Genomic DNA, 24,271 nt, shown 5'->3' on the forward strand with positions numbered 1-24,271 from the left:
ACCCAATAGACAAAGGCCTCAGGTCTTACATATTACAGCATTCTGCAGGTGATGCCAACCATTATTGACATTTCTCTCTCAAATACATTTCTTGCTGTGTCAACAGTAATATAGATATAGCGTGGTCAAATGACTCAATAAATTACGCATTCCTACCCACCAAAGATAGCCACAGACAAACATTGGCAAACTGCCATCTCATCAGATGGGAGGGGAAAGTTCTTCTCATGATGCTTGCCTGGTGACAAATGCACCTTCCTCTTGACATGAATATGCCCACTGCTCAATTATCTAAAGATCAACCACAACAGTCCATCTGACAAGAAGAAAGAAGTGATGAGAGTATATTTGCAGGTGCTTATGTTGTAGAGCTCTGAAATACAGCTTTACCACTTCAGACTGCATGTGAAAAAAATACTTGTTTAGAGCCTCATACTAAAATCTCCCTTTGTGTGGAAAGGTGTACATACCAACATCACATAGACAGAAATGTTGACTGGGAAATAATTCCAAATAAGCAAGTCTCCACATAAATTCTGAGGTGGTAGTGCCATGTGAAAGGAATGAATACAGTGGTACCTCGGGTTACAGATGCTTCAGGTTACAGATGCTTCAGGTTACAGACTCCGCTAACCCAGAAATAGTACCTCAGGTTAAGAAATTTGCTTCAGAATGAGAACAAAAATTGTGCGGTGGTGGTGCGGCGGCTGCGGGAGGCCCCATTAGCTAAAGTGGTACTTTAGGTTAAGAACAGTTTCAGGTTAAGAACGGACCTCCAGAATGAATTAAGTTCTTAACCAGAGGTACCACTGTATGTGAGATAAATTTTTGTGAATTGAATATCTAGCTATAACAATTGTGTGAGTTTGGGGCCAATTCAGTTTCGCTAAAGTATTCAATTAAAGAATTTGCATAATACGTTATTTCAGCATTTGGAAACTGGCAAGATCTAAATAGCAACCACAGTTTAGGGTGACACCAAGCATGGTGGACTAATAGCCTACTTCTCTATAATGAGTCCCCTTATGGCACTCTTCAGTCAAGTTCTAATAGCGTAACTGGGCTCAGAGAAAAGAGCTGAGGAGGAGTGACTATAGCAGGTTTCCTCAAACTCGGCCCTCCAGATGATCCCAGGATCCCTAGCTAGTGGGACCAGTGGTCAGGGATGATGGGAATTGTAGTCTCAAAAACATCTGGGGGGCTGGGTTTGAGGAAGCCAGGACTATAGGCTCTCTTCACTATGTGGCCCTTTTGCTTTTAAAACAGACCCCCTCCCTCTTTATACGCAATTGGGGCACAATGGCATTTTAAGACACCAGTCTGTCTGAAATGGGGTAGCTTACTTTGGTCACTTACATATTTTTTTTTAGAGGGTATGACAAACTAAACATTACACGCAAGCTTTGCAAATGCAGGTTTATAAACCTCAATATCCACTTTGTTATGAAAAGGCAGCTTTGGGAGAAACCCGTTAGAGTGGAGAAGCAGCAAGGTAGGTGCTTTAACCATTTCTCTGCTCAGAATTGCTCCCCTGGCCTTGAAATCGTGTTTCTGCCCCTAGGGCAGAACTTTCCAAACTATGTGCTGCAATACTTTAGTGTGTCAGCTGCAGTGTGAATGCTCCTCACGCTCCTCCTGGGGCTGGAAAGGTTTAGTTTAACCTCCAGTTTACTAGTAAAACGGAGTTGCTGTGTCACAAAATGATGCAAAGCTGCATTACTGTGTCACGAAATGATGCATGTCCAAAAAGTGTGTCACCAACTTGAAAAGTTTGGAAACCTCTAGAAATCTATGTGGCAGAAGTAGCTTAGGGGGAAAAGTAAAGGTGCAAAATGCTAGCTGACAAAGCATTAAACATTTCTCCCACAGTAGCTTCTCCATTGCAAATCACACTTCCCAGAGCTGGTTTCCATTTAAAAAGTTGTGTGTGTGTGTTTGCATGTGTATAACAGAATTTTTTTGCATGAATGAATGTGGAGATAAATGGTGAGGACAGAAAAAAGGAGTATAGTATCTGAGTATAGTATTCTAGGTAACAACTAGTTATATGATCAAACACAACTTGAGAAAACAAAACATAGGTTTTCCATTTAAAGCATCTTTAATGGAGTTGAGCCCAGAATCTATCAGAGTATTTGACCAAGTAGGCTAATGAGCCTATAAAAGAGCTATAATTTAAATGGTTCTGTCCATAAGATGGTAAAGAAATAGCCTAAGGCATCTGATGCTTGAAGGGATAAATAACAGTTTTCCCCTTCAAAATCACTAAGCCAAAACAGAGAGGAACAATTTCTCTGCATGAAATCATTCTAAAGAACAAAGCTAGGTGCTCCAGCTTTCCCAAAATATAATTCTTCAATGCAGCATTTGTAATCATGCAAGTTTCAGGAGTGCTAGTTTAAATAAAAGGTTCTATTGTAAAATCTTGGCAGTGTAGACTTGTTACAATAGTATGGGCCTCTGTGAGCACATAGCATCATTATACATCATTATTTCAGGAAGCCAATTCTGTTCAATAACAAGAATCCACAATTCTTTCTCTCCTTTTCTCTCTCAGAGTTAGCAGTAAAGAAAAACAAGTTCTCCAACCAATTCTATAATGCTCTACGTTTTATGGTACACTCACCACAAACATATGGTAGAGATATCCAAAAACATACATACCATTCAATCTTCTCTGTACCCAAGTTAATCTACCTGTTTTAAATGCTGGTTAGTTCTAAGAAGCCAAATGTGACAACCTGCTAGCAAGTCTAGTTCTTGGTTTGTTTCTTTTTCCTTTTAGGGAAACAGCATCATCACAACATAAATTTCTGCAAACCACTGTGGCTTCAGGTGCATTTCTAGCCCTGAGAAACTACCATAAGCAAGAGAAAGTGTTTATTCTGCTCTGGGACTGGGAGAACAAAAAAATGCGGCAGGTGGGGGAAGAAAGGGTAGAATTCAACGTCACACTGATCATTATGTCAGCACAAGTATTTCTGCTTGTCAGATGGAACAATCTCTCCTCTCCTGCCCCTGCATGCTGTACTGGAGGTTCTCCTGATCTTGAGCAGATTTGTGGGACATTGTGGGGGTCTGCAGGGGGCAGGGAGATTTTTTTGGGAGGGAGTCCTGTTGCACTAGTGGAAGTCCTTGCACAGGCTTCTACTAGTGCACTATGTTAGCTGAATCCAGCCCAAAGCACAGGGATTGCATTTAGCCTCTTATGATGAAAGTCACATTAAACAAAGTTACAGTAACTAGTCATTATGGACCGTAACCCTCTATTTCCCATGTCTTTCGGTAACTAAACCTAAGTACATGGAACTGAAATAAATCCACACACTTCTTCTCATTAACCCTGCCTTTCCTACCCTCCTCTGTTGTCTTCTGTATGTAGAATTTCAGACTGTAACGTCCTGTTCTTTTATACCATAAAAAGTAGGAAGTATTCCTCCCTTGCAAGCATAGCCAGTTTTCTAATTCTTAAGAAACAATACACAAAGATGATTTAAATTAGACTAGACTCTGTATTAGCTATGCAATCAGAATTGACTCCTCAAATGTTGAGCAGCTCCAATCCTCCATTAATCAATAACTTTGACTAGAACTATTTGCATTTGCTGGGAAACATCTTTGGGTGTAAGAAGTCAAGAATGAATATGAGGTTCGAAGCACTAGCTGATTCCTATGGAAGGGCCCATGTATGTTTCAAGAGAAAAATCAGTAACTCACCCTGAATGCAGTTCCTTCCTCTATAATGGTGGGCAACTGAGAAAGGCAGATATCCACAGCGAGGTCCCAAGCTTGCCTAAGGAAAGATAACATGACAACTTTAGAAGTCTGACGTAAGTGATTGTATGAAAATGTGTGTGGAACCAGAGTAGCAAATTGTATTTGAAGGCAGTGGCCTTCAACAAACCTTAGTTTGGTATTTACTTACTTGCTTCCAATGTATTTATACCCTGCAGTTCTACCCTAAAGGGCTTTCTAGATCAGCAAACAATTTAAAACCAAATAATTTGAAAACTGCATTAGAACATTAACATTATTGAAAATCCCATGTCAGTAAGGTATCACCCATGTATCACCCATTCACCCATCTCAAACAGGTAATGGAAATATAACAAGACTGGAGTCAGATGATTCTCTCTGGGGAAGAAAATCTAAAGATTGGGTGTCTCTATTGAAAATGCCCTTTACCACCTGCGTAACCTCAGAAAGTAGTGGGGGGGGGTGGAGAGAGAGAGAGAGCTTGCAAATATGATCTTAGGAGCTGAGTAGGTTTGTGTGGCAGTAAATGGTCTTTTCAGGAAGTTCCAACAAAACTAATGGAGGTTGATTCTCTTCCCATATGTACCGACCCTGCGATTATCTCTTCCCATATGTACCGACTCAGCACCAGACACACTGACCAGATGCTTGGAGGCTGTGGCTGGATGGTTTTGTGGGAGCCGATTGAAACTAAATCCTTTGAAGATAGAGGTCCTCTGGCTGAGTTGGGATGGCATGGGGATGAGGGACCAACTCCCTTCTCTTGTGGAGGCCCAATTAGTGCCAGTGCCTTCCGTTAAGAGTTTGGGTGTAATCCTTCTCAAATATTGCTTTTAATTGGAAATATTCTAACCAATTCACCCCCCTCTCTTTTAATTCTTCAAACTTCTTCACTGTCGGGCAATCATTTATTTCTTCTACAAGTTCCCTATATCTGTTAGCCAACTGTCTTTCATATTATTTCTATGCATGGCTGATGATTCTATAGGCGATAGCCACCAGGGAGTTTTGGCTGTTACTTTTGTTTTGTTTCTTTCCCAAACCTTGAATAGGGCCTTTCTCGCCAAATGATTAGTGAAGCCTCTATGTGCTTTTATTTTATCATGACCCAGGTAACCATGCCACCCAAAAACTTTGTCCTAGCCCTCCAGGTCTAGGATTTCCGTATCTGTCAATAACATCCAATCTTTCAGCCATGTCATGCATGCAGCCTCAAAATACAGCTTGAGGTCTGGGACCGCAAACCCACCCCTTTCTCTGGGCTCCATCAATACTTTAAACCTTACTCTTGGCTTCTTACCCTGCCAAATAAATTTAGAAAGATTGGGTCAGGGCCTTTTCAGTGATGGCTCCGACCCGGTGGAATGCTCTGTCCCATGAGACTAGGGACCTACAGGATTTAACCTCCTTTTGCCGGGCCTGTAAGACAGAGCTATTCCACCTGGCCTTTAATTTGAATTCAGCCTGATCTTTTATTTCCCTTCTCTTCCCTCCCACTTCCCTTTTATGAAAATTACCCGCTCTGGGACCCCACAGCTAATTCTCCCCTGGCCTCCTTGCTGGCCCAAGTAGGACTAATTCAGCCAGCTAGCCCTGGTGACTATCTAATGCTTATTGGATGGAGTTTCCCCAAATTGATTTTTGAACTTTGAATTTTATTGTTATTCATGTTTTTATACTGTATTTTATACTGCTTCTATGTTGTATTACAATTAAGTGTTTTACATTTGTTGTTAGCCGCCCTGAGCCCAGTTTTCTGAACCAGGAAGGGTGGGGTATAAATATAAAAATATTATTTATTATTATATCCTTGTGCTGGTGAAATGTTCAGGGTAGTTGAATGCAACCCTTCATATTTCTTATGTAAGGCTTCTTAAAAGACACCCATTCAAATATGGTCCAAAGCTGCAATCCTAACTTCACTTACCTGGGGGTAAGCTCAAATGAATTAAATGGGACTTACTTGAGTAGGAATGGCTAGGATTAACAGAGTGAGCCTTAAATAGATCTGCAATGTAGTTAACAAGTTTCTTACAAAAATAAAATGAAAAGGCTGAAAGTCTTTCTGGAGAGAAGTGAACAGAATTCCTTCAGCACTTTGAAAGAAGGACCATAGTTAAGCAGCCTGCTCTGCATACAGAAGGTCCCACGTTCAATTTCCGACATCTCCAGGTAGGGCTGGGAATGCTCCCTGTCTGAAATCCTGGTGAATGACTGCCTGTCAGTGTAGACAATATTGAGCTTGATGGGCGCATGGACTGACTCAGTAAAAGGCACCTTCCTATGTTGAGGCACATGCAATGACTGCATAGGGTGAAGGGAAAGGGAAAGCAGTGCAAAATCATGGCACAGCATTAACAGGTCTGAACATGTTCTGTGTCACTGGAGACAGTCTGACTCGGAGTGTCTTGACATTGTCTCTGAGACATGGAGCATGCAGGAAGCTAGTAATACCTACCCTCTGTCAAGCAGTGCTTCACCTCTCTCTTCAATCTGTGCATTCTGTATTCAGCTGCCCCTGTGCTGAAACTGCTGTATTTTAGTTCAGATGCCTTTCAAATACCTTCTCAAGTGTTGGCCACAAAGAGATAAAAATTGGTAATCTCCAACAAGCAGGCAAACTACAATAGTTTAGGAAGCATTGCATGAATAGTCTGATGCACAGTTAATCTCTTGAGGGGGGAAACATTTATCCCACACTTGTTAAAAGCCTACTAGCTTGACCAATTTGCACAATATTTTAAATTGCATGTTGGTTTAATTGCCTATTTTAATTTGTGTTATATGAAGCAACTGAACTGGGTGGAGAATGAGGAAAGCAATATAAACATGGTTTTTAAAATTATTATTGCTTCCCATGAGGCAACCTGAAACAATTTACAGTTACATATTTTAAAGCAGTTTAAACAACTGCATATATAATTTTGTAAAAAGAAAACAGTAATATAAAAACAGCTTAAAACATATACAGAAAATCAAGTCAATTCCAAGACAGATACCAACTGGGACAACATTTTAGAGGTCTTGTTGAAAGAGGAACATCTTTAGCAGATGCCAAAAAGAAAACAGAAACGGTGCCTGTCTGATATGCAATGGAAGAGAGTTCCAAAGGGTTGGTGTTGCCACACTAAAGGCCACATAGCGACACTGTGCAAAACTGAATTTTGGGTAGAATGATATCTGCAGGATGCCCTCTCTTGCAGAGTGTAGTGATCAGTTGAGTATAAAAAGGATGAGATATTTTAGGTATCCTAGTCCCAAGCTGTGTAGGACTTTGTACACCAATGCCATCACCTTGAACCTAGCCTGGTAGCTAATTCTCAGTCAGTGTAATTCTCTCAGCAGCAGCATAATAGAATGGTGATAGTCTGCTGCAGTGAGCAGTTGAGCTGCAACATTTTGCACCAGCTGCAGCTTCTGAGTTAGCCTCAAGGGCAGCCCCGCATAAGAGTGCATGGGGATAATCCAATCTGGAGGTTACCAGCACCTGGACAAAAGTGGTCAGGCTATCCTGATCCAGAACCGTCTGCAGCTGTCTTGCCAACCCAAAAAGGCACTCCTAACCCCTGAGGTCACCTGGGCCTCTAGCAACAGGCTGTGAACTTGCTCCTTCGGGGGAGTACCACCCCATCCAAAGCAGGCAATCTGGACTCAGAATCCACCCACCCACAGCACCTCTGCCTTCCCAGTTTACTGGGCCTCGTCCTGTCCACCACAGAGTCCAGGCACTGGTCCAAGGCTTGCACAGCCTCTCCTGATTTAGATAAACTAGGTTGGGATCATCAGCATACGATGACACCTCACTCCAAATCTCCTAATGTCCACTCCTGAAGTCTTCATATTTAGATACTAAACAACATTGGGGAGAAGATGGCACTTGATAGCACAACTGCCAGGGGGGTAAGAGGTTAATCACACAATATTGTTATCTGAAACTGACCCTGGAGATAGGAACAGAACTACTCTAAAGCGGTGCCCCTAATACCCATCTCAGGAGGCTATCATGGTAAATGGTATCAAAAACCCACTGAGAGATCAAGTCAACTAACCGGGTTGCTCTTCCCTTTGATAAAGGTCATCCACTAAGGTGATAAAGGTCTATTTACTCCCATAACCAGGTGTGAACCCTGATAGGAATGGACTAAGATAATCTGTTTCATCCAAAAATATTGTAACTGTCATGGCACAACTGTCTCAAGCACCTTTCCAAGGTTTTGCCCCCCAATAGCGACCATCCCATCTGTGTCTCCACGTTTCGTTGGGTTTGGATTTTTGGCTCAACAGTGCACGGAGCAGTACATGAGGCCTATTTACAGCAAATGGGCTCCTGTATCTGCAGGAATGGCTGTGTGGCTTCTCCTGGTTTGTGGTTTTTACATGCCAACAATCGAGCCACGAAATATCACGCAGGTTGCTCGGAAACAGCTATTGGAATAATTTACCATTCTCACCCTTATTGCCCCCCCGAGCAACCAATATGGCATCATCCTGAGTGGCCCCACAATTCCACTTCAAACGGATGGAGCCTCTCCGTGAACTTTGTAAAACGCCGCTTTCGTCGTGCTGCTTTTTTGCAGAAGGCCAGGAGGCCTGAACTTTATCATCAGATTTGGACTAACAATACTTACGTTAGAGACATTAATCATTTTACTTCTATGCTTAACCTTTCTGATTGTTGGATGTGTATGCATATCCCTCCTCAATCAAAAAGATCTGGCATTCTATTACATGGTATTCCTATAAATGCTTCATATAAGATTAGCAATAATATGAAGGACAATCGCATAAGTTTACCTCCTGTATTTCTATCGCTTGTAGAATTAGCTCCTTATTGTTTTCATTTTAATCACAATAGCAAAAAATTTTTAGGTCATTATCCATATTGTAATTGGACACATGAATACATTAATGGATCTTCTTGTTTTCTTAATGTTACAACCATGAGTGGCAGACCAAAGGTTTTAATTAATAATGTCACAACTTACATGACCTATGAACAACAAGCTGCGTGTAGAGACTTTTATGTTTGGTTCGACTGGATGAGAAAGAGCAGCAGAACTACATGTTTGCTTCAATCTGATTTATGGTTATTTTGTGGCACACGTGCCTACAAAGAAATCCCCTCTGCCTTTTCTGGTACCTGCACGTTAGGTATAGTAGTACCCTTGGTATATAAAATAGATAAGCTCCCAGCGGTCCGTTTGCGTAACAGAAGGGAAGTACTATCACCTATTTCTCAATATACAGGGACGGCCATCTCTAGGTCCCTTCTGCCTTCTTTAGGTGCAGCCATGAATTACCGTGATTTGCATAAATTGGCAAACTGGACAGAAAATTTGTTTAATTCCACCATTTTGGCTTTAAAAATGATTAACAAAGAAATATCAGAAATAAGAAATGTAGTTCTTCAACATCATTATGCTTTAGATGTGATCCTTGCTTCTAAAGGTGGAATTTGTGCCTTAATTCATTCTCATTGCTGCATGTATATAACTGATCAATCAACCAATATCTCTGCTACTATTGATCATATGGAACAAATGATAGCCCATAATCCTTTGAATCCACCTGAAGGTTTTGATCCATGGGAATGGTTGTCTTCTTGGTTACCTAATGGATTATGGTTAAGAAAAATATTATTGATTGTAATTGCATGTGTTGCTGGTTTCATTATGGTGTGTTGTTGCATTCAATGCATACCCTCTTTGATTTCCCAATGCACTGCATGGTGGTACCGACCACGGCCCACCACAGGGATTACAAGAGGAATTTATGTTGCAAAGTGTAGACGTTTAGGCAATGAAGTGTACGAATTGGACTAATGGTCCCTCTTTTCCTCTAATAGTATAAACAAGAAAAGGGGATATGTGGGAAAATGATTGCTTGTACATGAGAGCATAAGCAAGGTTCTTATTGTTACAGGGTGATTTCATAGCTAGAAGCATCCTTGGAGCATGAACAGTGCGTGGACAGCTCGTGCTGTCCTATATGATTGGCTAACGTGGCATGGCCTGATCTAGTGCGAAGGTCCTTATCTGCTTGCTAGAACAAATTGCTTGGCTTGTATTTTGTATCTTTCTGATTTCACACAATAAAAGCTGTGCTGCATGAGCCCTAGCGGCGGCCATATTTCGGAACCTACTATGGTGTGAGACTGATTTTTCCTTGAATGCCGAGCTGCAACTCGACAAAGGTGGTATTTGCGCTATTATTAAGCCCTATTTTCTAAATATCTTTTATTTGAATCACTTTCTCTTCCAAATACTCTCTGCTGCAATAAGAGAAAATAAAGAACTCTCGCTTTTTCTGATTTTCTAAATATTTCAGATGCTTCCTCTCTACACAGCCACAGTAACGTTAACAAACACTGTTCAGTAGCACTGACCGAAGAAAACAAAATAGGAAAATATGTTTGCTCTGTATTAGGTTTCTGGACAGGTTTAAGTCCACATGCTTCTGTAAAAGGTACAATGAAAGCTGATATACTAGGATATATTAATTTTGAACTTAACATCAGTTCTGCTTCACAGGTTACAGATCAATTCACCTAACACCATGAAACTAGTGTGAATATGCCCAGGAGCCCCACCAAAATTCTGGAGAGGGTACACCTCTACAGGCACACACCTCCACATGTGGTAGGAATGTTCCAAAATCCAACTCTTCTGGACATCAGTCATACATATGCAAAATAACTGAGTGAGTATTAGAAGTCACCCCAGAATGGGCACTACTGAACATCTTCCAAGATAATAATGCCCACTCACATTACAAAGAGCTAATAACCCACCTATTCTCAGCAGCCAGAAACATCATAGCCAGACACTGGAGAGACCTGTCAGGAGTAAATATGGACCAATGGTATCAAATAGTATGGGAAACAGCCTTACAAGAAAAACTAACCAATAAACTGAAACTGACAAGGGGACAAGGGGACAAATAGAAGAAGACGCCTTTATCATGTCCCAACAAGACAACAAGAAGAATCCGTTGACAGCATACAAATCAATATAGCTAATCTGACCCCAATATCCCCCCTCCCCCCAATAAACAAATCTCACTACAGCCAACCAAAGACAACCAACCACACCCCAGGCCAAGCACTTTCACCACCAAGGAAATATAACAAGCAAATAGAAAGAGAACCTGCACAAGTGACACTGACACAAAACCCCACCCATACACTAAGTAGAAGAATAGAAGCATTGCCACCCAACCCCATGCACCACCCCCCTCTTTCCCCTTCATTTCTTCCCAACCTAATACAGTGGTACCTCGGATTACAAACACTTCGGGTTACAGACTCCACTAACTTTGCCCCAGGATGAGAACAGCAGGAGGCCCCATTAGCTAAAGTGGTACCTCAGGTTAAGAATGGTTTCAGCTTAAGAACGGACCTCTGGAACAACCAGAGGTACCACTGTACTGCATGCCACACTAATGTCTCAAACTGATCTGCAGAAAACACAGCTTGAAAAAAGAGACAATGCACGTATTTTTGTAAACTAAGAAATCTTTAATAAAAATATTAAAGATTCACAAGAGTTCCTGCTGTGCTAGCACAACACTGAGCCTAGGAAAGTGCCAAGCTAACATAGGAATGGGAGACCACATGATCCAGCTGATGTGCAACAGTGTCCACGTACTTGCCAGGGCTCTACTCCTACAAATAAAGGTGTCGTCATGAACCAAAGTTCCTCATGTAGATTTAAAGAACAGGTTGGTACTTTTATGGGTGTCCCTTCTTATAAAAACTCACCAATTTTTATATGCTTGCATAGTGCACATGCCCCTCTGAATCTCAGGCAAACTTTTAATTAAACTAACACACATAAAGTGCACAACTCAAATAGAAAGTTTACAACTCTATGATTCTATGAAAATGCTAACTACAAATGCATTGAAACAGTTCTGCCAGTACACCAGACAAGTATTTATATTCACTGAAGCTTAACCACCTTTTATTTCTAACAATCATGAACTTAGCTCTCGTTGTTATCTTAACATACCTGAATATAATGTAACAGGATTCTGAGCTACACATCACCCTTTTGCTTTAAAGGAGCAGGGAGGGAGCATTACCTACATGCAATGGATTGGAGCCATGGAAATAAAAAAATGTTATTTCCAAGAGGCTTTACATACTGATATAGTACATAATCAACATACAGGATTTTAGCTGCTTGTTTGAATACCTCCATTAAATCTTAATCAACTGTGTTCCACCCAAGAGACTAGCTACTGCAAAGCAGCCAAGTAACAGGATTCAGGCTGCAGATAGAAAACAAAAACTGCACACAAAATAAAGGAACATCTTGCAAAACACACAATTTCTTCTCTACTGATTCACAGCATACACTTTGTTTCATTTGCTCCCTCACCTCCTCATCCCCATGGCTTCTTCAGTAATGACCTTCACAATAGGCTGCCTATATAATTATGAGGTAATCAGGGGATAATCAAAACAGCTTCAAAGCAAAAGCAATAAATGGCTCCCGCGTGCTCAATAAACGCCCAGGATGCAGGCAAAATGGTTATAGAGAACAGTTGTGGGAGATATTTATTCCAGATTGTGACAAGAGATAAAGTCAATTATTACAATTAAATCTATATCCTATTTCTGAACTCTGCCTGCAATGCTGACTTGATGTGAAAACATTTAACAGAGGCTTGGCTCATGCTTTTATGGATGGTTCCCACTCTGCAGATATATAGAAAAATAATTTGTGGTGACAACTGGCTCCCCAAAGGTTCCACCAAGAGACTCATAGAATTGAAACTGAAGCAGCTGTTACTACCTCTGAGCTGACTGATGACCCTGAAAAAGATCTGGCTCCTTCCCTAGAGCAACAGACTAAAACAAAAACACCCAGCAGTGCTGTTACTTTCTGGGTGCTAGTTTTACTGGCCATGAGCTAGGACCATGGAGGAGGCCCAGTTACTAAAGGCAAAATGAATCTGGTCTCCGATGCTCAATGTTGGCTTGGCTTTGTTCAGCTCCTGCTTGCAAAATTTAATCATAGCATATCCTTAAGCTAAAGATCCAGGGAATCCCTCTCATACAATCTTGGAAGGCAATGGACACTTTATTCAAGCCACTCTGATAGCTCTTGTTATAGCCTATGGGTATAACCTTTGGTTATAGCCTTTGGAAAATAGGACAGCAGTAGGAACCTGGATGATAAAACAAAAACTCAAATCTTGTGAGGCTTTGCTACTACATTAATATTTTTAAACTTCTGTCGAAGGACTAATAATATTACCCAACTTTCAGGCCAGAAAACAAGGAGGGACAAAAACTTGCAAAAGAGAATAATATCTCAATAGTTTGTGAGAGCCAATAACACCAAGGGCTTTGGGATGAATGCTATTTATCTACACTTTATTGCTTAGAGGTGAAGGAGGGTCATGGGAAGAGACACATTTACAGTCTTGATTTGTGCTACTTGCAAATTGCAGGAGACACCAGTGTAGGTCATTAGCCGATAGAGGCAGATGTTGCTATGATGCTTAACTCTTCAAAGGCATTTCAGGTAAAAACCACAAAGTCTTCTAAAAAGAAAAGAGAAAAGAAGCAGCCATTCCTACAAGGTCAAATCTTGGAACGCTTTAAAAGAAACGTTTATCCGAGAGAAACTCAATGGTATTTGAAAAGAGATTTCAGCAGATTAAGCCCAAATCTCTTTTCCTACTTCTACAAACACATCATTAAAAATCAATGTGGTCATATCAGTCAATATTATTCATCCTTTCCGAAAAGCATAATCACCATTATCAGAATGTAATATGACTGCCTTTAGCAATATAACGAGTTGGTGATTAACCTGAATTGCTCCACAGGCGCTGTTCAATCCATTTTCTTACAGTGCTACCTACCCTCAAGAACATTTTCTCCTGCTTTGTTGGGGAGGGGGAAAGCACTGCAAGCAGGGCACGGCTTGCTAATATTTCATCTGTGTTAGTGTTTAGAGAACAAATGTTAAATACTTATACAAATACAAAAGTAAAATGGGCCACAGCCCAAGAAAAAGCACTGTAAACACTCATAAAAAGAGAGCAGGGAAACAGAGCTATTCAAATTCCACCCAAAGGTAAAAGTGAAAGGTAAATTAAATGATGGCAAAACAGGAGCCAGGAAGGAAAGCCACCGTTCTATTAACGGAGGAGGAGAAGATAAAGGCAGGGGTTCCACTTCAGAAGGATTTCATAAGAGCAAGACCGTGACAATACATAATATTTTATTAGATTAGTCTATTACATAACATTTGCATGGATACAAAATCTTGTATACATTAGCAGAAGAGCTCTCTCTCTCTCTCTCTCTCTCACACACACACACACACACACACACACAGAGAGAGAGAGAGAGAGAGAGAGAGACATAAAATCACTGTGGAGGGATATGCAATTCTTCAGAGCATTGTACAGTGTGGCACAGGCAGTTCAGACAGAGGAGGGAAGAGATTGCAAGTCATCTGTGCACTAATGCAGCTTCCCCTCATGCCAGATGATGTTTGGATCTGTAGAATTATTTTGCAGGCTAACTTCTATTGCCTGAGAAATAAGGAATGCTAGACAAAAGATTCCATTATTTTTTAATTGTACGTTTCCTAAATAAATACCTGCAGTTGTGAATCATAGTCAACCTTATTTTAAAATACCTTGCCAACAAATAGAAAGCATAAAAGCGTCGGAGAGTCCATCAACAAGTTTGGGGTATCCATCACGGATTTCATGCTTCAGTCTTTGCTGCTGCCTCATAGTCTTGTTCTGAAGGACAAATGTGATGCAGTGCAGAGTCACTGGCACCCAGTCTTTGGAGAAGGGACATTCTGAATCATTTTGGTCTTCCATGGTAGAGAAACGGTTACTGCCCAGAAAAGCAACAACCGAGAAATATTGGGAAGTAGGACGTCCACACAAAAAAGTTGGCACCAAAGACGTTCTTCTAACACAGGTTTAATTTCAGGCGTGCACACACACACAGACACACACACAGTCATTGTTTCAGCATTTGTAAACATTAAAAAATACCCTGCTGATGCAAATGAAGTCCATAATTAGCATATGCATATATGCAAGCGCATTGTGGGTGATGAAGTATAAGTTACACCAGTCCTGAACAGTAGCTCGGTATTACCGTATTCTCATGAATCTAATGTGCCATAAAATCTATCACACGCCTCAATTTTCACGGTGTTGTTTGGCCAAAAAAGGTGTACATTACATTTGAGTAAATACAGTACTTTGTATTGCATATTGGAGGTTGTGATGAGGAGAAAGAGCAGTGTATGAGAACCATGCAATGTAGTATCCAGACTCATGCCATTTAAAAAAAATTTTTTTTTTTTAAAGAGGGAAATTCAGTTTTGAAGGCTGTTAAGTTACCTGTAGCAGGAACATGGTGGGGGGGAGAGAAAGGGAGTGATTCCCATAGCGGGGAACAGGAGGACTTTTTCCTTTGACACAAGCATTCGAGTGGGTATAATGCATGTCAAAGGCTTAAATATGTTTTGCTCAAAAGAGAAAAGGGCAACTATTTGACTTGCACTGATAACACTGCTGTAGTTATTATGAGGTATAAATAAATAACCACAACATATGCTCTTAGAATATACTATCTGCTTTTCAATAATTCAGAACTGAATTTATTCAAGCATGGGCATTTGAACTTTGGTAAGATATACATCTTAAATGTAAGATCAATGGATGAAAAATGTACAGTAATATAGCTAGTTTACAACCAACCTATGAAACTATAGTTCTTTGCAAGCACTAGGGTTACACTGGGGAAGAGCAGGGCTCCTTTGCCTTTAACAGCTGTGTGGCAAGCAGAAATTTAAGAGACTTAGCCTTTCTAGTATAGAAATACAATTATGGGGACAACTTCAACAGTTCCCTATCCCTGCCTTCCACATATCAAAGCAAAGGTCATAATCCTTCCTAATATGGTGAGATGCCTTGCACTGTTATTTAAATTATCAGATAAGGGCCCATCATCACATCTATCTTGATTCAGGTAGGTAGCCGTGTTGGTCTGATGCAGTCGAAATAAATAAATAAATAAATAAATAAATAAATAAATATTCCAGTGCTACTGGACAATTTTTTATCTTGACAGTAGACATACCAGATTAATCTGCTCTCCATCACTCCTTGAATGGAAGTACACACCTGTTTTCAGCCAAGCTGAAGACATATGAGAGCAACAGGGAACCCTCCCAAAGAGGGTTGGGAGAAGAACACAGCCCTGTATCATACTGTTTATAGGGAAGGCTTCTGAGGATGAGCCTTGGGCAGTGCCACGCATGTTCTTGTGGAAGGACACAAACATCTTGCAAAGCTTAGGGGGACATCCTGTTTTCTGGAGCAGTGTGAAGAGTCCTTTTTGGCTGGCGAAGTCAAAGGCCTTCATCAGGTCTATGAAGGCAGCGTTCAACAGGCGCCTCTGCTCTCAGCATTTCTCCTGCAGCTGGTGCAGTGAGAAAATCATGTCCACTGTTGACCTCTGAGCTTTAAAGCTGCACTGTGGTTTGGGACAGACCCTGTCAGTGAGTAATTGTCATCTGTTGAGAACTAACAGCAAAGAACTACAGAGGCAAACTACTACACAGTACTCAGCAAGGAGATTCCATGGTAGTTGTTACAGTCATGGTGGTTGCCTTGGTTCTTGTAGAAGGTCGCAATACTGGAGTTTGCTGTGTGAGAGACTACGTTTCCCCTCAAGTACAGTTCTTGATAGTGCTCTGCCCTTTGCTGCATCTGCTTGCTGTGGTCTGTGATGATCTCTCCCGACAAGGTTCCAGCAGTGCACTTTTCCTGTGTCTGAAGCTGGCTTCAGGCACCAGGCTTGTTGGCAGACCAACTCTATGTTACAACTCTACATTTGCAAATGTGACATGACATGAAAGCTGGTAACATCAACCCCGCTATGTGAAAATCCCTTGTAAACAACTACAGTGTCTGGGGAAAGTCAGGCTGTGCATACATATTAGTGACCAGAGGAGGAATGACTGCTGGGAGGAGTGCAAAGAGACGAAACTCCATGGTACATCGGCAGCAGCACAACCGGATGCCTTCATCTGCCCCAGCTGCAACAAAACATGTCTCTCCTATATTGGTCTCTACAGCCACAGCAAGTGTTATAAACTTCCAACAGTTTGACTTCATTCCCAAAGGCAAATTTCTCCATTGTCTCCCAAGACAGATGGATGTCAACAACAACAACAACTTCTAAAATTTCCATCTATACATGTAAATTAGTATATGCAAATTTGTATACCCTTTCGTGGATGGGGCAGAGGGCCCAACTCACACATGAAGCACTAAAACCACAAAATCCTGTTAGGACCTCAGCCTCATGCAATGATAGACTTTTTTTTATTCTGGCACTAAACAATATATAAATCAAAACCTCATTATCCAAAGAACAAAGACACTAAGGGAAACACCAAAAGGAAAGCACAAAAATCTAGGGCTGCACCAAAGAGGTAAGGGAGTATTTTGTGGAGGAGTGGGGATTTTTCAGGGGAGAGGCTGTGATTAGGGTGAAAATGTTCACCTATTTAGATTGAGGGTAGGAAACACTGTCTTCACTGTGTCATCGCATAGAAAATTTGACTGGCTACATCACATCACAAGGAAGCCAGTTCAGAGTGAAGTCCCCGATTGTAAATTTGACTTCATTGTGTTGTACCATATCTGACTAGCCACATGACAACTTGATGTCACTGTACTGATTATATGGTATCTGACTAACTGATGATCACTTCGGGGGGAAACTCATTAAAGATGGCACAGAAACTGCAGATTGCTGAAGTAATAAGCTCCAAAAAGGACACCCAAAAACCTATGGAATATTTTTTGGTGGGGCTTAAACTTCCTTCCTGAAACCTACCCCTTTGGCCTGGTTTTTCTGTTGCCAAAAAATTAGTAGAGCCCTAGGGAATCTGTTTGCACTTATTAAGCAGCCAAATAAGGCACTGTGAATGAAAATGTGAAATACAGGGTATTACTCTGAAGGAACACTGGTATTTTAGAAGGCAGACAGAATGATTCCCCCATGACTTCACATCAAAAATGAAAGTATGGAAAGGCCTCTGTGATTCTTGTCATTAACTCCCCACTCATCCCCTGGAGAAAATGGCAGCAATGTTTTACTTTAAAATATAAAGTGTTTATTTCCCCTACTGAAATTCCATCTTCCTTCACTCTATACAGCAAAAGTATAATATACTTCTGAATAATTTATCCCAATCTCCTCCAACTTGCCTCTAGTTTAAGTCTCTTGAGGTACAGCAATGCTTGACTTTATAAGTAAGAAAAGGAAGGCAGAGAACTTCTAGATTTCCTTAAAGACCACTTTATTATGCTGGCTGTAAATTGTTCCGGATTGTAAACCTACACTACTATGTTCTCAAAAATGAAGCATGGTTAAAAAGGCTCACTTTGGTCCTCCCTCTTTCACATCGAATTTTGGCAGATACCGTGTGGCTTTGCTTTAGTTTTCTGAAAATGCTTTTAGTCCGACTCAATGTTTTGGCAAAAAATTACTTATTTCTTACCCCGATGTTTTCTAAGTTTCCTTCTGAATACTGGAATAGGTTCATGCTACAGGAATGTTAATGCAAGGCACCTATATTCTGAGAGCATTGTCACTAGTCTGTCTTATAGCATGATAGATTTTGTAAAGAATTTGAGCATTTCCGGCTGTACTGAGTACACTGGACAAGTTCTTACCATGTTTGTTGTTTCTGCAGCAATCAATCTGTGCTCTGTCCTATTTGGTTCCCTGCCCCCCGCCCTGAACTGGTCAATTACATACTGGTATGATAAGTGCAAATCATGTTGTGGGCATGTGCACACACTTACAACCCTGAAAATCTCTGTTCAGGTTTATGATGGTGGAATTAAAAACTATGTGAAACAGGTTCAGGCAGTGAGTTTGGAATTATCTCTGGGAAACCACCTGCTATTTTTAGGTGTTTTTGCTGTTTAGTCGTGTCCGACTCTTTGTGACCCCATGGACCAGAGCCCGCCAGGCACTCCTGTCTTCCACTGCCTTCCGCAGTTTAGTCAAACTCATGCTGGTAGCTTCGAGAACACTGTCCAACCATCTCGTCCTCTGTTGTCCCCTTCTCCTTGTGCCCTCCATCTTTCCCAACATCAGGGTCTTTTCCAGGGAGTCTTCTCTTCTCATGAGGTGGCCAAAGTATCGGAGCCTCAGCTTCAGGATCTGTCCTTCCAGTGAGCACTCAGGACTGATTTCCTTAAGAATCGACAGGTTTGATCTTCTTGCAGTCCATGGGACTCTCAAGAATCTCCTCCAGTACCAGAATTCAAAAGCATCAATTCTGTGGCAATCAGCCTTCTTTATGGTCCAGCTGTCACTTCCATACATCACTACTGAGAAAACCATACCTTTAACTATATGGACCTTTGTAGGCAAGGTGATGTTCTCTGCTTTTTAAGATGCTGTCTAGGTTTGTCATCACTTAATTAATTGATGTATATGCTGCCTTTGTGTTGACTTACCGGAAATCACAAGAACATGAGACACCACCCTATACTGAGTCAGACCACTGTTCCATCCAGTTCAGGGTTGCCTACACCAACCGGCAGCTACTCTCTAGGGTTTGAGGGCCAGGGACATGCACAGCCATACTTGGGAGATACTGAGGATTGAACTTGAGGCCCTCTGCATCCAAAGCAGATGCTCTGCAACTGAGCTATGGCCCCTTCCAAACCATCTAGCTCCTACATCAAGAAAAGAAAAAAAGAATGCTCTGCTACCTATAGTTTGTTAGCTAAAGAAATAAACATGAAATCAGATGCTTCCATGGCTCATGCATTTCTTCTTGCTGTTGCAGTAGGCCTTCCCCATGGTGGCGCAGGTTGGGATGAGAGAGTCCTTTTGGGGGAAGTGGTGGCAGCAGCTTTTAAATCATGCAGCTCTGTTCACTTTGATTGTGCTCAGAGGCCCACAGTCTACTGGGCAGGCGAGGATCACAGGTAGATAATAAGGGAGCAGTGTCCCATAGAACATCATTTTAATCTTAAAAGCAACTAAACTATACACACAGGTAGTTTCCCTTTGGCTTTTCCTGTGTCTGCCCACCATGGGAAGTTAAGGTCAGCTAAGATCATGCTGCTGAGGCCATCTTGATCTGACACAGCTTCTTGAGGAGCAGCTTTTCCTCCTAATTCGAGCAGCTGCTGTACAGGGGCAGAGCTTATTTGGAGCTGAATCGGAATTTGTGTTTTCATTGGGAGGAGCTCTCACAGCTGTAGGAGCTATTCCAACGCCACTTTTCTTACCACCCTTTCTGAGAAAAGGTGGGAGGGAGATGGGAGCTTTCCCAAGGTGCAGGGAGCAGCCAGCATGTCTCTACAGGGAGGTTTTTACTAGCATTTCTATCTCTCAGGCACCCGCTTTTCTTTTTATTATGTATCCTCTACCAGCCATGGAGCAGCATGTCTGCTAAAAAACTGGAATGCTCCAATGAAAAGTTTTTGATAATAACTAAACAACTTTTTTACTCTACAGTCATGCCTCCCTAAGCAGTAGCTTAGGAAGCCTGCTCCAGCATTGTATTGAGAATAGCCACCATTAATACGGTAATGATCACTATCTGCACTTCTGCATTTCATTTCCCTGAAACCTCACTGCTTACACACCCATCCATCAGTCCATCCATCCACACACCTCTGTAACTCAGGACAACACTTCATGCATATGAAGTAAACTGTAGTCTACGAAACTAATGCCTAATAACCTTATTATTTAAAAGTGCCAAAAGACTCTGTCACTTTTGCCAAAACAGATTAACGTAGCTACCCCTCTGGAAATTGGTCCAGAGCCCAAGAGACCAGCAGCTCACACAGAGACAGTAAGGAAAGTGATCCTCCAGCTGACGCATCCAATGTAAACACAGAGCTGCTGCCCTGCATGACAGCAGTGTGCAAGCAGCCCACAAACTTGACCTACTGCTTGGACCTGCCACTATGTTGCTACATGCCTTGCGGAAAAACCCTTGAGCAGGAAGGGTGGCTAACCACACAGATTTGGGCAAACAGAATGGTTAAGGAGCAGTAGAGGGCAGTCGTGATAATTTTAGGAATGTCCAGCCACGTTAGCCTAGAAAGACAACAATAGGCTTAAAGATTAACAAATTTTATGATGACTTTTGTTCATAAAGCGTAACCCTCAGTTGAAGATATAAATATACTAAGTGGAGGTGGGGGTGTTGTAAGCAATGAGAAATGCAATGCAAAAACACAGGTATTGACAATTCAATTACATACAGAGTGCATACAAGGTAAGCACAGTGACTCTTTACAACAGTAGTGATGCAATCATCAATTTGGCAATCCTGAGTTTGTACTAGGGAAGAAAACCATTTCCTCAATTCAGACCCAAACAAACAGCTTTAGGGAACAGGATGTTTTAAGATTATAAATGGTGAAGGAATCACAAAAGCTAAGATTCCCGGCAGGATTTGTTGTTGTTTAGTCGTTTAGTCGTGTCCGACTCTTCGTGACCCCATGGACCAGAGAACGCCAGGCACCTCTGTCCTCCACTGCCTCCCGCAGTTTGGTCAAACTCATGCTGGTAACCTCGAAAACACTATCCAACCATCTCGTCCTCTGCCGTCCCCTTCTCCTTGTGCCCTCCATCTTTCCCAACATCAGGGTCTTCTCCAGGGAGTCTTCTCTTCTCATGAGGTGGCCAAAGTACTGGAGCCTCAGCTTCACAATCTGTCCTTCCAGTGAGCACTCAGGGTTGATTTCCTTCAGTATGGAGAGGTTTGATCTTCTTGCAGTCCATGGGACTCTCAAGAGTCTCCTCCAGCACCATAATTCAAAAGCATCAATTCTTCGGCGATCAGCCTTCTTTATGGTCCAGCTCTCACTTCCATACATCACTACTGGGAAAACCATAGCTTTAACTATACGAACCTTTGTTGGCAAGGTGATGTCTCTACTTCTCAAGATGCTGTCTAGGCCTGTCATTGCCCTTCTCCCAAGAAGCAGGCATCTTTTAATTTCGTGGCTGCTGTCACCATCTGCAGTGATCATTGAGCCCAAGAAAGTAAAATCTCTCACTACCTCCATTTCTTCCCCTTCTATTTGCCAGGAGGTAATGGGACCAGTGGCCATGATCTTCGTTTTTTTGATGTTGAGCTTCAGACCATATTTTGCGCTCTCCTCTTTCACCCTCATTAAAAGGTTCTTTAATTCCTCCTCACTTTCTGCCATCAAGGTTGTGTCATCTGCATATCTGAGGTTGTTGATATTTCTTCCGGCAATCTTAATTCCGGCTAGGGATTCATCCAGCCCAGCCTTTCGCATGATGAATTCTGCATATAAGTTAAATAAGCAGGGAGACAATATACAGCCTTGTCGTACTCCTTTCCCAATTTTGAACCAATCAGTTGTTCCATATCCAGTTCTAATTGTAGCTTCTTGTCCCACATAGAGATTTCTCAGGAGACAGATGAGGTGATCAGGCACTCCCATTTCTTTAAGAACTTTCCATAATTTGCTGTGGTCGACACAGTCAAAGGCTTTTGCATAGTCAATGAAGCAGAAGTAGATGTTTTTCTGGAACTCTCTAGCTTTCTCCATAATCCAGCGCATGTTTGCAATTTGGTCTCTGGTTCCTCTGCCTCTTCTAAATCCAGCTTGCACTTCTGGGAGTTCTCGGTCCACATACTGCTTGAGCCTTCCTTGTAGAATTTTAAGCATAACCTTGCTAGCGTGTGAAATGAGTGCAATTGTGCGGTAGTTGGAGCATTCTTTGGCACTGCCCTTCTTTGGGATTGGGATGTAGACTGATCTTCTCCAATCTTCTGGCCACTGCTGAGTTTTCCAAACTTGCTGGCATATTGAGTGTAGCACCTTAACAGCATCATCTTTTAAAATTTTAAATAGTTCAGCTGGAATACCATCACTTCCACTGGCCTTGTTATTTGCAGTGCTTTCTAAGGCCCATTTGACTTCACTTTCCAGGATGTCTGGCTCAAGGTCAGCAACCACACTACCTGGGGTATACGAGACATCCATTTCTTTCTGGTATAATTCCTCTATGTATTCTTGCCACCTCTTCTTGATGTCTTCTGCTTCTGTTAGGTCCTTTCCACTTTTGTCCTTTATTATGGAAATCTTTGGAAATCGCGGCAGGATACATGCTATTAAATAGGGACTGAGAAGTAAGGTGAAGTAAAGCCATCAAAGGTAATCTCAAGTGATTTGTACTGAAAGTGGAGAGAGAAATCCCTTCTGCATTGTGAGTGAGCAGAAAGGAGATAATCCCCTTTAGGCACATATTGATATACAAAAACAATAGGGTGAAATGGCTTCCATCAAACTTCTATAAGGGGGCTGCTATTATTATTCATGAGATAAAGAGATACTCAAGTCAAGTGGAAAAACATTCACAGCATATGTACATCCCTCTAGCACCCTCACAGCTGAACAGCAGACTGTCACAATAGGCTGTCAACTGTGCTATGTTTTCCTTTTCACAAAAACTACTAAACAGCATCTAACACAGCTCTGGAACTCAGGCAGGTGGCATTGGAGGAGCAAACAGGAGCTAGAAAGAAGTTGGTTGTCCTGGTGAGGATCATAGAATAATAGAATCGTAAAGTTGGAAGGGACCCCAAGGCTCATCTAGTCCAAGTTCTTGCAGTGCAGGAATCTCAGTCCCCCATGCAATTTAAAATCAAGACACCAGAGCAGTAAAAATGACATTATACAAGCCCCATGTGTATTAATTCTGCAGTATGTTTCAGGCAGCTTCCCAAGAAACAATGCCTTTTGCAATTTCCCATGTTGTGGGAACACAGCGGAGCTGAGTTGTTAAACTACATTCAAAGTTCAAAGAGCCCTACTGCCAGCACAGCCATGTCATTTTATATAGCAAGCACAACTCTCTGCCGGAAGAATCCTACTCTAGCAAAAAAATGCTGCAATCTGGGTAGTGGGCAAATGTGATATACCTGGAAAAGAGCCTGAGTGAAAAAAACATGTGAAAAAAATGCACCTACCAATGCAAAACAAACATGTGCCACCTGTATCGTGAAAAGCCCATTTTGTAATACTACCCTGAAATAAGTCAGATGATGGGTAGGTATGCCCATCATTTAAATTTTCAATGAATGAATCACTTCCTGAATGAAGAGCAAAAAAGACGAAAGCAAAACAAGTATCTGTGATGGAGCATTAGCCACCCATTTCAATGGGAAGGGATGCTGGTCCCTCAAGACTGAAAACAAACAAAAGATAAACTACATTTTCCCCCAAGGCTTAATTGCAATGTCATATTTCCTCAGCATTAGCAAAAGGATGATGTTGCATTTGGTTTCACCGCATTTGAAATGCAAAGCTTACATGACCCACACTAATATACACTTCCAGCAATGTAGAGATGTGCATGCTTATAACAAACAATGCAGTTAAAATAGAGGCACACCATCAGAGGCAGAATTAGTGGTTTGGCATGCACTACCAA

At 41.6% G+C, this 24,271-nt stretch overlaps 1 protein-coding gene across 2 annotated transcripts in view; it reads right to left on the bottom strand.

The window, feature by feature from the left end:
* RPTOR (regulatory associated protein of MTOR complex 1) overlaps positions 1 to 24,271 on the bottom strand; it is a 311,493-nt gene that overhangs the window by 110,750 nt on the left and 176,472 nt on the right. For both annotated transcript variants that reach the window (XM_083727385.1, XM_083727384.1), the window contains exon 10: positions 3,718 to 3,793. In XM_083727385.1, coding sequence (XP_083583511.1) covers positions 3,718 to 3,793 — 76 coding nt within the window. The remainder of the gene's footprint in view (positions 1 to 3,717; positions 3,794 to 24,271) is intronic.

Source organism: Podarcis gaigeae (assembly GCF_964106915.1).
Source record: "Podarcis gaigeae genome assembly, chromosome: 2".
Taxonomy (NCBI): Eukaryota; Metazoa; Chordata; class Lepidosauria; order Squamata; family Lacertidae; genus Podarcis; species Podarcis gaigeae.